The sequence below is a fragment of the Pyrus communis genome, chromosome 11, assembly GCF_963583255.1.
Source record: "Pyrus communis chromosome 11, drPyrComm1.1, whole genome shotgun sequence".
Taxonomy (NCBI): Eukaryota; Viridiplantae; Streptophyta; class Magnoliopsida; order Rosales; family Rosaceae; genus Pyrus; species Pyrus communis.
Window position 1 is genome coordinate 10102904 of NC_084813.1, and position 14328 is coordinate 10117231.

General features: G+C 35.4%; 1 protein-coding gene across 1 annotated transcript; it reads right to left on the reverse strand.

The window, feature by feature from the left end:
• Nucleotides 1–3248: 3248 nt before the first annotated feature.
• Nucleotides 3249–14003, reverse strand: LOC137708990 (uncharacterized). The gene is made up of 6 exons (XM_068448140.1): nt 12791–14003; nt 12317–12559; nt 12000–12091; nt 8830–8889; nt 6983–8680; nt 3249–3302 (listed from the first exon to the last, which is right to left on the reverse strand). The coding sequence occupies exons 1-6, from the start codon at nt 14001–14003 to the stop codon at nt 3249–3251; spliced, it is 3360 nt and encodes a 1119-aa protein (XP_068304241.1).
• Nucleotides 14004–14328: the final 325 nt, after the last annotated feature.

The following is a 14328-nucleotide window of genomic DNA, read 5'->3' on the forward strand; positions in this document are numbered from 1 at the left end:
CTTTAGCCAATTACCCCTTAACATTTATAATTGGTCAATTTCCTCCATGAACTTTAATTTTAGCCAATTATCCCCTTGAACTTTTATAATTGGCCTATTTCCTCCCTAACGTTAGATTTTGAACAAATTTACTAAGAAAAGTAGTTCTCATCTCAACAAATTTGGCCATTTCAAGACCCAAATTCAAATAAAAAATATATATAATTACTCATCTCAACAAATTCATTATTAGAATATAAAATAAAAGTTCAAGGAATAAAAGTTAAGAGAGCTAATAGGCTAAATTTAAAGTTCGAGGAGGGGGAATTAATACCTCTATATTATATTGTTCTTTTGCTTTTCTAATGTCTTCTTACTTTTCCTTTTCTTGAAATGTCAAGTTAAACGAACTGTAAAGAAGTGTGATTGTGTAAAATTTAGAGTTATATAGTCCAGGTTCGAACTTCGAAGTGTATGTGCAACCTAGTGAACGGCAATGCCAATATTGTTAAACTGAAAGAGACAAACATACAACCTACGACCAACAAATTATAAAACCACATCATATAATTCCACGATACAACATGAATTAAAGCTATAAACTTTTTTCTTTTTCTGATAAATCTTTTCTATTACAAAAGTTAATTACAAGACAAAGACCCACAAATAAACATTAATAAGACAAAAAGGGGCCACCCAAACTATCTTAAAAAAGGCCCACCTAAAGGCCAAATTTTGATACAGAGCTCCAGAACGTTCCAGATTGCTCCCACTGCCGCAACAGTTCTTCCCGATCAACCAAAATCAATTTTCCAAATCAACGCCACAACTCCCACCAAGTAGCACCGTAGAGATGAAATGAAGTGATACCCTATTTCCCAGCCACAAACGCCACACTGGTCTCGGTCAGAAATTGAAAGAAGCACGTGGGATTACCACGAACAACACTGCCAACAAAGGCAGACAGAGAGAAGGAGGTGGTGTTGTAAACACTCGAGTCGGCGTAACCGAAACTCTACACATCTTCTCAAATGAGCGCATCAAAATGCGTTGAAAGCTGATTGCAGACTGGCTTTTAAAGTTATCTCCAAGAAGGGTCGTCGCTCCATTCATACGCCGGATCGAAAAAGATTGAAGAAGATGGATGCCCATAAAGCATAACAGACTAGTTAAAACGATAAAGATAGATGGGAAGAGAGGAAGCAAAAGGAACGAAATGAGGAAGTAGAAAGAAAGCGCCCAAATCTTTCATTGACCTTCACCACGGCAAAGGTGAATTAAAAATGGCAAAAAAATTATACTCTGTGAATGAGTCCGACACTGCACTAAACGCTTCACTAAGTTAGTACAGCTTAATCTAGTCTAATCTAGTCCAACTTAGTCCCTGAAGTTTGTCCAGTCCAAGATAGTCCGGTGAAATAAATGCACCCATAGGGAATTAAAAAAATGATCACTTTTGACATTTGTTTGCAAAAATGAGTAGGTGTTGTATGGTCGTTATATCATCGTTATTATAAAAATTGATCATTTTTACAATCCCGACGCTTTTGTTTTGTATATGACTCACTCCTACATATATAAAGAACAGACAAATATGGGAATCGATAAAGAGTAATGCTATGCCTACAACCTAGTAATATCATTATTTGTATCATCTTTCTAATACAGACAGGCCCGCCAACGCATGTGGATGCCATCTCTATTAGAAAGATGGTACAAATGATGATACAACTAGATAGTAAAAGTAGAATTTTTATCGATAAAAGGCATGTGTAAAAAGTTTCTTGGATATGCAACCCATAAGCCACAAGAAGTTAAAAGCTACATATTTCAACCTTCAAAAAAATGAACTGCCGTTACGAAATCAAGAATTAACCTTCTTTAAAAAAATAAAAAATAAAAATAAAAACCGGATATTTGATCGATGGATGATGCTTTAGACTTTGGTTAGGTGGCATGCATTGCATGCGTTTCACGCTTCCAATTAACATCACATGTTAAAAAAGTTTCAATTAATAATTGGGTAAATTACACTTTCATACCTCAAGTTTTGGATTTATTTCAATTCTTTACAACATATTCAAAACATTTCACTTTCATACCTTAAGTACTATTTTATTTCAAAATAATACATCCATTACATTTTTCATCCATTGATCTGTTAAGCGTTGACCATGGCCACCACGTGGCTGGCAAATGTGTGCCCCGTGGTAAAAATAATAATTTTTTTTTTTTTTTTTAAAAAAAAAAACCCTAAATCTTCTAAATATATTAATTAAAAAAAAAAAAACTGAAGTTAACCTTCCCGTCATCTCCACCCCCCCCCCCCCCCCCCCAAAAAAAATCCCCGTTGTCCCCTCAAAACCAAAAACCCAGAATAATCCCCCCCACCCCACCCCACCCACATCCTCCCGGCCGCCGCCTGCGTCTCCCCCACCCGTGACCTTCCCTCCCTCCGCACCCATTCTCTTCCCTTCTCTACACACCCCCCCCCCCCCACTCCTTAAATCCACATCCATTCCACGAACCCGGCGATGGCGAGACGGGATCTGGGTTTTTTTTTTTTTTTTTTTTTCATGGGGGGAAGACGGGTTTTTTTTTTTTTTCTCCTTCTTCTTCTTCTTCTTTCTAGGTTGCAGGGAAGAAGATGAAGATGGGGGAGATGGGTTTGGGGGTTGTGGGGAGAAGACAGGTTTCGGTTTTTTTTTTTTTTTTTTTTTTTTTTTTTTTTGTTTCTAGGTTGCAGGTAGGGGGTCAAGGGAAGAAGATGAAGATGGGGGAGAAGAGGGGGGGAGACGGGTTTTTTTTTTTTTCTTCTTCTTCTTCTTCTTCTTTCTGGTTTGCAGGGAAAAAGATGAAGGTGGGGGAGATGGGTTTGGGGGTTGCGGGGAGAAGACAGGTTTCAGTTTATTTTATTTTTTATTTTTGAGAAAATTCAAGTTTTTTTAAAAAAAAAATTATGATTTTTGCACGTGGCAGACATTTGGCAGCCACATGATATATAAGTGGCAGCCACATCAGCACTTAACGGATCAATTGATGGAAAATGTAACAGAGGTATTATTTTGAAATAAAATAGTACTTAAGGTATGAAAGTGAAATGTTTTGAAAATGTTGTAAGGAATTGAAATAAACTCCAAACCTGAGGTATAAAAGTGTAATTTACCCTTAATAATTTGTTCACACAAATATTTAATTTATTTGTTCTCCCAAAAGAAAATTATTGATTTATTTTCCATTCAAAGCTTGGGAGCTCAAATCTACAGTAGTTAAGGAATCAATGCAAACTTGAGACCCTCGTCAATTGGCTCTCCCTCCTCCATCTGTAAAAACAAAAGGAAAATATGGAAAATAATACATTTGTTCGAGAGACAAATCTTATCTTCATTTTTTTTTAAAGTGAGAATTAGTTGTCACTTCACATCAAACTTCAACGATCCGAACTGTTTATTTTGTAAGTCTCGATTCATAGATCATCCTTACAAAAATTCAATTCAATCCAAAATCGTTGCCTATTTAATTATCACGATGAATTTTCAATGTTTTATAGAGAACAATTGTCAATTTCTTTGAACTCAATTAGATGCCTTAAATATTTCCGATTTGGCTAATATTTTGCAAGAATGATCTATGAAGTGCAACTTAAAAAATAAACAGCTCGGATCGTTAAAGTTTGATGCGGTGTAGACCGAACAACTAATTCCCATTTTGATAAATTAAAAAAAAAAAAAAAAAGAATTCATTCCCTTAAAAACTTTCCTTAAACGTTAGCTATGAAAAATGTGATAGGAGCTTCTTGTAATTTTGTTGTTACATCTACCAAAGAGCTTGTAGCTCAATTACGTATTGTCTTGCTTTTTCTTTGCTTGGCTGCTCATTGTACTCCAAAGAACAAACTAAACTCTTAAGCTCCTTTAGAGGAACAGAACTTTACCTGTAAAAAAGCATTCTTTTAGCTAGCATGGTTAATTGTTTTTGTCCTCATTATTATTCTTTTGTTTGAATCGTAATTTATAAATGCGTTATTATTAGCATTTTCAAAAACTATTTACACATCTCCACAAGTTTCTCCTTCAAGCTTTTTATCGAGAAGGAATTTATGAAATATTTGGTATGTTTATAACAATTCTCTTTTAAAAATGATATTGAGCATAAAAAGGAAATTTATGTTGTAGTTAGAATTATCGCACATATGTGATTGCTTAAATTTTAGTGGATTACATAGGAAATCCAATGAGATCTAAAATATCTTTTCTATTAGTGTTTGTATTACTATTAATTGGTGAGCAAGTTTCCCTTATCCCTTTACTAGTATAAATAAAGACACAAAACATGAAGAATAACAGAAACATAATTCGTCAAGCCCATTCTCTCCTCTCTCTGTGCCCGATCTCTCTCTCTTCCCTCTCTCTAAGTTTATGCCACAACAATTTAATAATAGAAACCAATTATATTTGAGAACAAACAAACAATTTAATCATGAATCTTAATAACGTTATTCATAAAAAATCTTAATAATATAATGAAGTTAATAGTGTTAAATATCTAAAGATTTCACGAATATGTTTGCTTTTTGAAACTTAATAATTTTTTTCTTTTTTTTCTTTTTAATATGGATAGGCTAATTGGCCACAGTTGTATGCCTGCAAATTAGAGTATTTTACGTATAAAATAAAAGCTTTCAATAATTTCATCATTAATGTATTTTAGTAGTATCTAAGTACCTATTGATGAATTAAAAACATGTTTGGTAATAATTAGAAAATAAGAAATATGTTACATAACAACTCCTCTAACAAGGAAGAAAAACTAAAGTAAGGAAAAAAAAAATCTTAATTTTTTCTTCTTGGTCAATAGATAAATCTAAAGCATTAAAGTAAATGTAAACTTACCTTTCTTTTCTCACTTAAAAAAAGAAAAAGAAATCCTAATGATATTCAATATTGCGGTATGATGGTATTCTTCTTCACTCATAAGTGAGACGTCTTGAGTTTGATTTTCAGCACAGGCGAATTTGAATCACATTATTGCTAGCTCATTGTAAGGTTGGACACACTCATTTATCTTAATGTAGATAATATTGTTTGCAAAAAAAAAAAAAAAAAAAAAAAAAAACCCCAATTAATAATATAATTCCAATTTTCCACATCTTGTCACCCACCCCAATATATAGTTTGTAAATGGAGGGAAAAGAAAAAAAACTGCAAAAACAACAGGCTTAAATATAGCCCATTCATTAGGCCATCTCCAACCGAAGGGTCCAGAGGGCTAGGGGACTGAAAATAGCCCAAAAACCATCTCCAACAGAGGGCTAGGCCAGAGGGCTCGTGGGCCCCACGGAATCTGAAAGGGCTGGCCAAAATTTTTTCTTAAAACTGTTGGATTTCCTGTCTGATTTTGTTTCATATTTTTTTTAAATTCAATTTTTTTCCAATAACTTCTATTTTACAAAATTTGTTCATATTTTTTTTCCTATAGCTTCCTATGTGAAACAACATTAAACAATATGAAACAACCTTAAATAACATTAACCAACATAAAAATTATACAATATAAATTTAAGTTGTAGTTTTTTAAATTTAAGTTATTGTACTTTTTAAGTTTAAGTTGTTGGAGTTTTTAAATTTAAATAATAAATTATATTTGGCCCTATGACCCTTTAGCCCTCAGTTGGAGACGGTTTTTTGTGACAGGGTTAAAACGAGCCCTATGGCCTTTTGGCCCTTGATTGGAGATGGAGACAAATATGTTCTTATATTGTTCATTAAAATATTATTATCTTGAAAGGCCAGATGACTAAAAAGAACCTCCTGGCTAACCCTCGGTTAGAGATGGCCTTCCTTTCTATGTCCCAAACCTTCCTTAATTATTGGTTAATCTAATTATCTTCCCCTTCTCCTTATCCATTGAAAGTGTTCAAACCTGTTCACCTTTGTTTTTGTTTTGAAAGTGTTCAGAATCTCATTCCCCCTCACTCCCTCTCTACTCTTTCTCTCTCTAACTTTTCTCTTGCCAATCACATCCAACATGACATAAGACACATTAGAGGAACATTTGTATTAAAAAGATTTTGTTCTATATTACCAACTGTTTCATCATCCCAAGAGAGAGAGAGAGAGAGAGAGAGAGAGAGAGAGAGATACAATTACAAACAAACAAATCCTCAACTGAAACTTAAATCAAATGCCAAATCAAAACGTTTTTACTATCCTTTTGATCCTTGCTGATTCAGTGCCTCCCAGAAAACGCGCCATTAAATACTAGTAAGTTTCTCGTTTCGTTTTTGAATCATCAAAAATTCAAAAGAGTCTTGCTTATTTTTGCTAAATGATGTTTAAATTTGCCAATCTGAGCTATGTGAAATTTTCTCCTTCTGGGTATGCATTAAGCTTTCAAATTTGAGCTGGGTTTTGCTTATTTTTAATCATTTTTGGCTTAATTTGTAACGGGTTGTGTGTTTCTTCTGTTTATTGGCATAAACTTTTAATCTGCATAAATCCAAAGGGGTCTTCATTATTTTTGGTAAATTATGATTAATTTTTTTTTTTTTTTTGACCTGGGTGTGTAAAGCTTATAAATTGAACTGGATTTTATTAACCTATGAAACTATGATACCCTAAGAGTATAGAACAATGGCAGAAAGAACAAAGAGAAAGAGGAGAAGGGAGCTCTGTATATTTCGAAGAGTAAAAGAAAATACAATCCAATCCCAAATGACTGATACATCAGCTATTTATACTAGCTAATATCTCATTACACAATGACTCAATTACCCTTTCTAACAATTCATCCTAACTAACTCAATCCAATTGACTAACCAATGACATACTGCCATATGGCTTAGTTTACATGAATCAGCATGACTATATGGTTATTACTCCCCCCACAAACTAAGCTGAGCTACGGAAGCTAAGTTTGCTGCAGAACTAACTCCCAAGCCAAGTGATCTGCAATGTTTTTGAAAAATTGGACTATGCAATCCCTTTGTAAAGACATCGGCTACCTGATCATCTGTTGGAATATAGTGAACCATAAGATCTCCTTTTTGAACCTTCTCACGCACAAAGTGATAATCCGTGTCAAGGTGTTTGATCTTGGAGTGGAAAACCGGATTTGTACTTAAAGCCAATGCGGAGAGGTTATCACAGTATAAGGATGGTGGGACTGATATGGATTGATGAATATCCTTAAACACTGAACGGATCCAAAAAACATCAGCTGCACAGTGAGCTAATGCCTTGTATTCTGCCTTTGTAGAGCTTCTAGAGACTGTGGATTGCTTTTTAGACTGCCAAGAAACTGGATTGTTCCCAAGATATACAACAAAACCTGTAATTGATCTTCTGGTGTTGATATTTGCTGCCCAATTTGAGTCAGAATAGGCAGTGATATTGAATTCCTTGCTTTTTGTATATTGTAAGCCATAGCTAATAGTACCTTGTATATATCGCAAGATTCTTTTGACCAAAAACATGTGTAAATCAGTTGGTTGTGCCATGAATTGACAAACCATGTTCACTGAATAGGCTATATCAGGTCTAGCAAAGGTGAGGTATTGAAGAGCCCCAACTATGCTTCTATAGTGACTAGGATCTGATAATAATGTTCCTTCACCAATAATAATTTGAGTATGAGGCTTAGATGGTGTTGACGTAGATTTGCAGGTATCCATGCCTGCCTTTTGTAACACATCTTTGGCATATTTAGCTTGTGATATAAACAAAGAACCATAATCTCCATATTGTATATGCAACCCCAAAAAATATGTTAATCTCCCCATATCTTTGAGATCAAATACACCAGCAAGATCATCAATTACATATTGTATTTTAACTGAGTTTGAACCAGTGAGAATTATGTCATCAACACACAACAAGAGAAGGATTATGTCTCCACCATTAACTTTGACAAAGAGACTAGAATCTAGGAGAGATGATTGAAATCTAATAGCTGGAAGATAGCTTATGAACTTCGAGTTCCAAGCTCGAGGAGCCTGTTTTAACCCATAAAGTGATTTGACCAATTTGCAAACATGACCAGGACATGTAGCATCCACAAACCCTTGTGGTTGTTTCATATAGACATCCTCTACCAAGTCTCCATGAAGAAAGGCATTTTTGATATCGAGTTGTCTTAATTGCCAATTGAACTGAGTAGCTAAAGCTAAGATGAGTCTTACAGTGGTATGTCTAACCACTGGACTGAATGTCTCTGAGTAATCCAAGCCTTGTTCCTGAGTATAGCCATGTGCTACCAACCGAGCTTTGAACCTAGATATGCTACCATCTGGATTTTTCTTGACCTTATACACCCACTTACTTCCAATAACAGACCAATTTGATGGTGGTGGAACAAGTATCCAAGTGCCTTGAGTTTTCAATGCATTGAACTCCTCTTGCATGGCAATTTGCCATTCTGGTTTCAATGAAGCAGCTTTAAATGTCCTAGGTTCTTCACAGTTTGTGATGTCAGCAAGAAATGAAAAACCCCCAGACACATGCGCACTCAAGTTGGTAGAAAAATCAGCAGCAGAGAAATCATCAAGATGTAAAGAATGCAACTGAGGTAGAGAGGCAAGACACCCCACATAACTCTTCCTAGTAATGGTACCAGTTTTTAACCTGGTTTGGATACAATTCTGATCGACATCTGTGATGACTGAATTATTATTATTTGGAGGTGAGGTAAAAGGAAAGACTACCTGAAGTTGTACAAGATCAATGACAGGAAGCAAATGAGTAGTGTTTGGTGAAGAAGAATGAGCATGAGATGTTCCAGACCCCTGATTCTCTGACTCTGTTGATACATGGTCTTCTAATGGATTAGTATTTGGAGAGAATAATTATGTACCTGACTGAGATAAAGAGCTTTGAGAGCCTGCATGATTTGTATTTCTCTGTATATGGGACACTGGTATAGATACAATAACAGGTACAGTCCTCGGTTGTTCCTGTTCCTCATGTCTATATAATCTTGCAAGACTTGTGTGTTGAACCATTTTGGCAGGGAATAGAGATTCATCAAAATAGACATGTCTGGAAATGATAAACTTCTTGGTTTGCAAGTTATAACAAATCATTCCTTTGTACCTTTGGGAATAGCCCAAAAATGCACACATCACTGATCGTGGTTGTAATTTGTTAAGATTGTATGGTCTCAGCCAAGGGAATACAGCAAAACCAAAATCTTAAGAAATTGTATATCAGGTACATTCTTATATAAAGCCAAGTATGGAGAACTGAAAGACAAGCTTTTGCAAGGCATGTTATTGATTAACAGAACTGAATGAGCACAAGCAAAATACCATAACACAAAGGGTAAACCAGAAGTATTGAGAAGAGTGATTGCAGTTTCCAAGATATGTCTATGTTTCCTTTCTGCAACTTCATTCTGTTGAGGAGTATAAGGGCAAGATATTAGTTGCAAGATACCTTTGTCAGCAAGAAAAGAAGTAAAACTCTTGCTTGTATATTCACCTCCCCCATCTGTTTGCCGTGACTTAATTGTAGTTCCAAATTGATTCAGGACAAACTTGTAGAACTTAACAAAAAGTGTAAACACATCAGATTTATTGCTCATAGGGAATATCCAAACAAATCTTGTATATTCATCAACAAATGTTACATAATTGATAGGAGCATATTCATGCGACTTAAATGGCTTGTTCTCGTGCATTTACGTTATGTTTCTTTAGTTATTTTAGTACTTTAAGCTATTTTCGTGTGTTTGTAGGTCCAAAGGGCTAAAGGAGCAAAAAGATGCATTTTGGAGACTTTTGGAGCACTTTTGGGCTTAGGATGGATAGCTTATGCTTGGAGCCAAAGTGTTGGACGAAATTGAAGACCTAATTGAAGACCAAAGTGTTGGAACCTTGTTCCCTTTAGTTTTAGGACATTTAAACCTTTCCTATATCCTGCCGTGCATAACATTCCAACATTCCACTTCTTCATTTCAGCCACACTCCCACATATCATTACATATCATTCACCACTTATCATTCACCACTTATCATATCATCCACTTATCTTATCATTCACTTATCATATCATTCACTTATCATATCATACACTTATCACTTATCACAACAACAACCTTGCACATGCACATTCATCCACATGCACCCATAATCATTCACTCATCTTTAATCCACATGCATCTTCCATAAATCAAATCAGCCACATCCACATGCACTTATTCCACTTCATCATTACACCACATTCTCTCTCTTTAATCCACATGCATTCATCATCATTCACTCTAGTTTTAATTCCACATGCATTTCTAGCTTTGCACATGCATTCCCACATGCATTTCCACCCACATGCAACCATAATCATTCATACCTATCAGCCACATGCATTCAATCATTCACTCCACACTCATTGCACATGCATTCCCTTTCATTTCTGTCAAAGCACATGCATTCCCACCCTTTAATCACATGCATAAATCAGCCACATGCATCTCCCATCACCATTTCAGATTTCCACCAAGTTCCTAGCTGTCATGTTCCCTCTCTTTCTCCCTATAAATACCATACACACTTCACACAACATTCAGACATTCTCATTCATTCTTCCACATTTCAGAAAATCATCCATTCACACCAAGAAACATCCCCTTGGCCGTGAGTTTCCCTATTAATCCAAACACCACCAGAAATTCAGCCATTCCACCACTCCCCAAACCATTCACACCATCAAACTATCCTTAGACCTTGTGCTACAACGAAGAGGAAGAGAAGAGTGCCTAAACGTTCATACAATTCAAGTTTGAGTTGTTGGAATGTTTAGGTGTTTCTTTGATTTCAATGTTTAATTTCAATACTCTTTGTTTTGTACGAATGAGGAATGGAAGAGAAGAGTGCCTAAACGTTCATACAATTCAAGTTTGAGTTGTTGGAATGTTTAGGTGTTTCTTTGATTCTCTTTATTTTGTACGTATGAGGAACTAAACCCCCCCTTGGCTAGGGGGGGATTCGAAATATATGTTTATGCTTGCATTTTGATTTGATTACTTCTAATTGCGTTTCATAAGTTGTGGATTCAATTTGTTTAACTGTTTGATTGATAACTTATTTATGTATGTTTATTGAGAGTGCACGCTTAATTTTCATGCATGAATATGACGCTAGAATATAAGTGAGTTTCACCTAATAGTTACGAACTTATATTCACAAGTAGTGGAGGTTGCTTATAAACAATTGCGTTAAATGAATTCTTGGCATAAGTTTCATGCGTATTCCATAGTAACGAATGCCTCGTCGATGTTTATGATTTCCGTTGAACTTAATGATCTTTGTTGAATGTCTCTATCATGCGTATTCCATAGTTAGGGACTTTGATTAGGAATAATTTGGTTGTAATGCGTATTCCATTCAATCCAATGAATCTAGGGAAATCTGAAAGTTAATTTAAGCGGACCTAATTAACTTGGAGCATTGAGAATTCATGGTTTATTGAAATGCAATTGGAAATCTTTTTATTATGCAAGTGTAACATGTGTGGAGATGAACCCCTTGGCTAGCATCCATTCATTCCATTTCATCAATTTCATATTTACATTCTGTTTTAATTCACAATCTGTACATTTAGTTTAAATTCGTCAAAACCTTAATCCCCCTTTACTTTAGTGTCCAACTTAGTTAGAAAGTGTTTTAGTTTGTGTTCATAAGTGTTTTGATTCAATTTGTTGTACAAATTCGTCCAAATTCACCAAAGTGCTCAAAACTGCCCAGAAAGTGTTTTTAAGGCAGTTTTGAGTGTTTTGGGTGATGTTTGAGTATTTTGGTTTGTTTTAGTGTTTTAAAGTTTAGTTTTGCATTCTTTGAGTTTAGTTTAGTGTTCTAAATATTGTTTTTACGTTTTTGAGTCAATTCCAAGTGATTTTGCAATCCCTCCTAATCCCCGGTTAAGAACGATCCCTACTTATACTTATACTACAATTGACAAAAAGAGGGTTTAATTTGTGTGCGTATAATTCTCGCATCAATAATACCTATAGCCCTCTATAGATCTTACAGGTGATGGACCCCAGATATCAGTATGCACTTTTTGAAAATGAGATGTCCACCTATCAGTTCTAACAGGAAATGGAATCCTAGACATCTTGCCTTGAATACAAGAGATACAAGTATTATGATTATCATCTGTTTGAACTGGAATATTTGATTGTTTCAACATTGTAGTCATCACATCTTGAGCTAGATGTCCTAATCTCTGATGCCAGACATTATTCTTCACTATTTTGCCCAAATAAGCTATTGGATACTTTGTTATGTATTGAGAACCCTATGCACTTGTGACCACAGGGATCTGGAACAATTCCTCAGACATACTCTTTCCCTGGTACACTATCTCCTTTGTCTTCTTGTCATGCACAAAAAATTCAGAGTCATCACAGATAAACCAGCTTTTGTTATCTGCACATAACTGTTTCACAGAGAGTAAACTCCTAGCAATATTAGGCACATGTAAAACTTTATTAAGAACTAGAGAATGTGTAAGAGTCTGAAGCGTGGTTGAACCAATATTTTTAATTGGTAGACTTGTACCATTCCTAATTGTTATCTTCTTAGATCCTTCAAAAGGTGTTACTTGAGAAAGAGCACGAATATCAGAAGTTATATGATGTGACGCACCAGAATCAACAATCTAAGTATCTTGAGGAATAAGTTGTGTAGACTGTTGTGCATTCATTGTAGACAGTGATGGATGTGGAAGATGCCCTTGATAAGCATAGTTTCCCCTTTGATAGCAATCCAAAGCTGAGTGACCTATCTTCCCACATATTTGACACTCAACTGCAATACCTGTGATTGGTATATTTGTATTCCTGTGAAAACAGTTAACTGCAGTGTGTCCTCTTTTGTTGCAAATCTGACATTCAATCACTACTGTAGTTCTAGTATCAACAATGCCTGACCAGTTATTATTTCCATTCCCAAGTTGTCTTGATCCCCTCGAATTTCTTAAGTTATGCCCTCTTCCTCTAAAGCCAGTATTATTTCTGTAATTGTTTCCACCTCTGTAGTTGTTATTACCTCTGTAGTGATTCCCAAAAGATCCAGATTGTGCATTTGAGGACTGTGATTTAGATGCATGTTGACCACTAGAATGTGCAGAGAAACCATATCCATAGGAATCATTTGAAAACAAAGGTGGTGGTGGGAAATAATATGGCTTTTGAAATTGAAGTTGAAGTTGTGGAGAATAATATGACTGTTGAACTTGAGGTGGTGGTGGTAGGGATGATTGTGAATCATAAGGTACAACAGTGATGGTACCAGCAGTGATAGCTGGAATATGAGCATAACTGTGAGAATTTGAAGATGATGCAAAAGAGCTAGACCCAATGTTTGAACTAGAACCTGTGTTTGAACTAGAACTTGACCCTTGAATATACAAAGCAGACAGATTCTGAGTAATTGTATTCATTTCACCCTCAATTTCCCTCTCAGTACCGAGTAACAGTGCTCTGAACTCCTTCAAAGTGAGTGTAGACTCCCTGTCCAATATAATAGTACGAATAACACCATACTCCTTAGGTAAACCAGCAAGACCAGCAATCATAACGTCATTATCTGAAATAGATTCACCTGCAGCACTGAGTTGTTCTCTAATATGCTTGAGCCTCAACAAATATCTATCAATTGTATCGGACCCTTTTTGAATTATGTGTAATTCAGTTTTCAAATTATTGATTCTGGATTTAGACACAGTGGCATATTGATCAACAAGATTAATCCAAGCCTCATACGCAGTTCGACATCCAATCACATATTCCATAGCCTCATCAGTAAGAGTGGCAAGCAATAAACTCAATAACGCCATATCAATGGTTTCCCATTCAGTATATGCAACTGTGACCTCCCTTGTAACCCCATTATCTGAATCAACAACAAACTTTAATGGACAAAGAGTTGTACCATCAAAGTGACCAAACAGCTTATACCCCCTTAGCACCGACTGAAACTGAAATGCCCATTTGGCAAAATTATCATCCCTAAGCTTAATAGTAAGCATTCCCAAAATACCTTCAACTTTAAACGAAGACGCATCTATGAATAAAAGATTGACACTTCCAAAGATCAAGACAACTATATGATTAAAAGATTGATTCTAGAGAATGACACTCTAGACAAATCAAGAAAGATTGACACTTTCTTGCAACTGTTATACCAATTCACAATATCGCAATCAACACTTCAATTAACGAACAATCTCACAACCCATACACCAGAATTCATTCACCAATTAAGGAGAAAACATAACAGAATCCCCAATTCACGAGAATCATGACAGAATCTCAAACTCCATTATTTTACAGAACGAAATCAACATTCAAGAA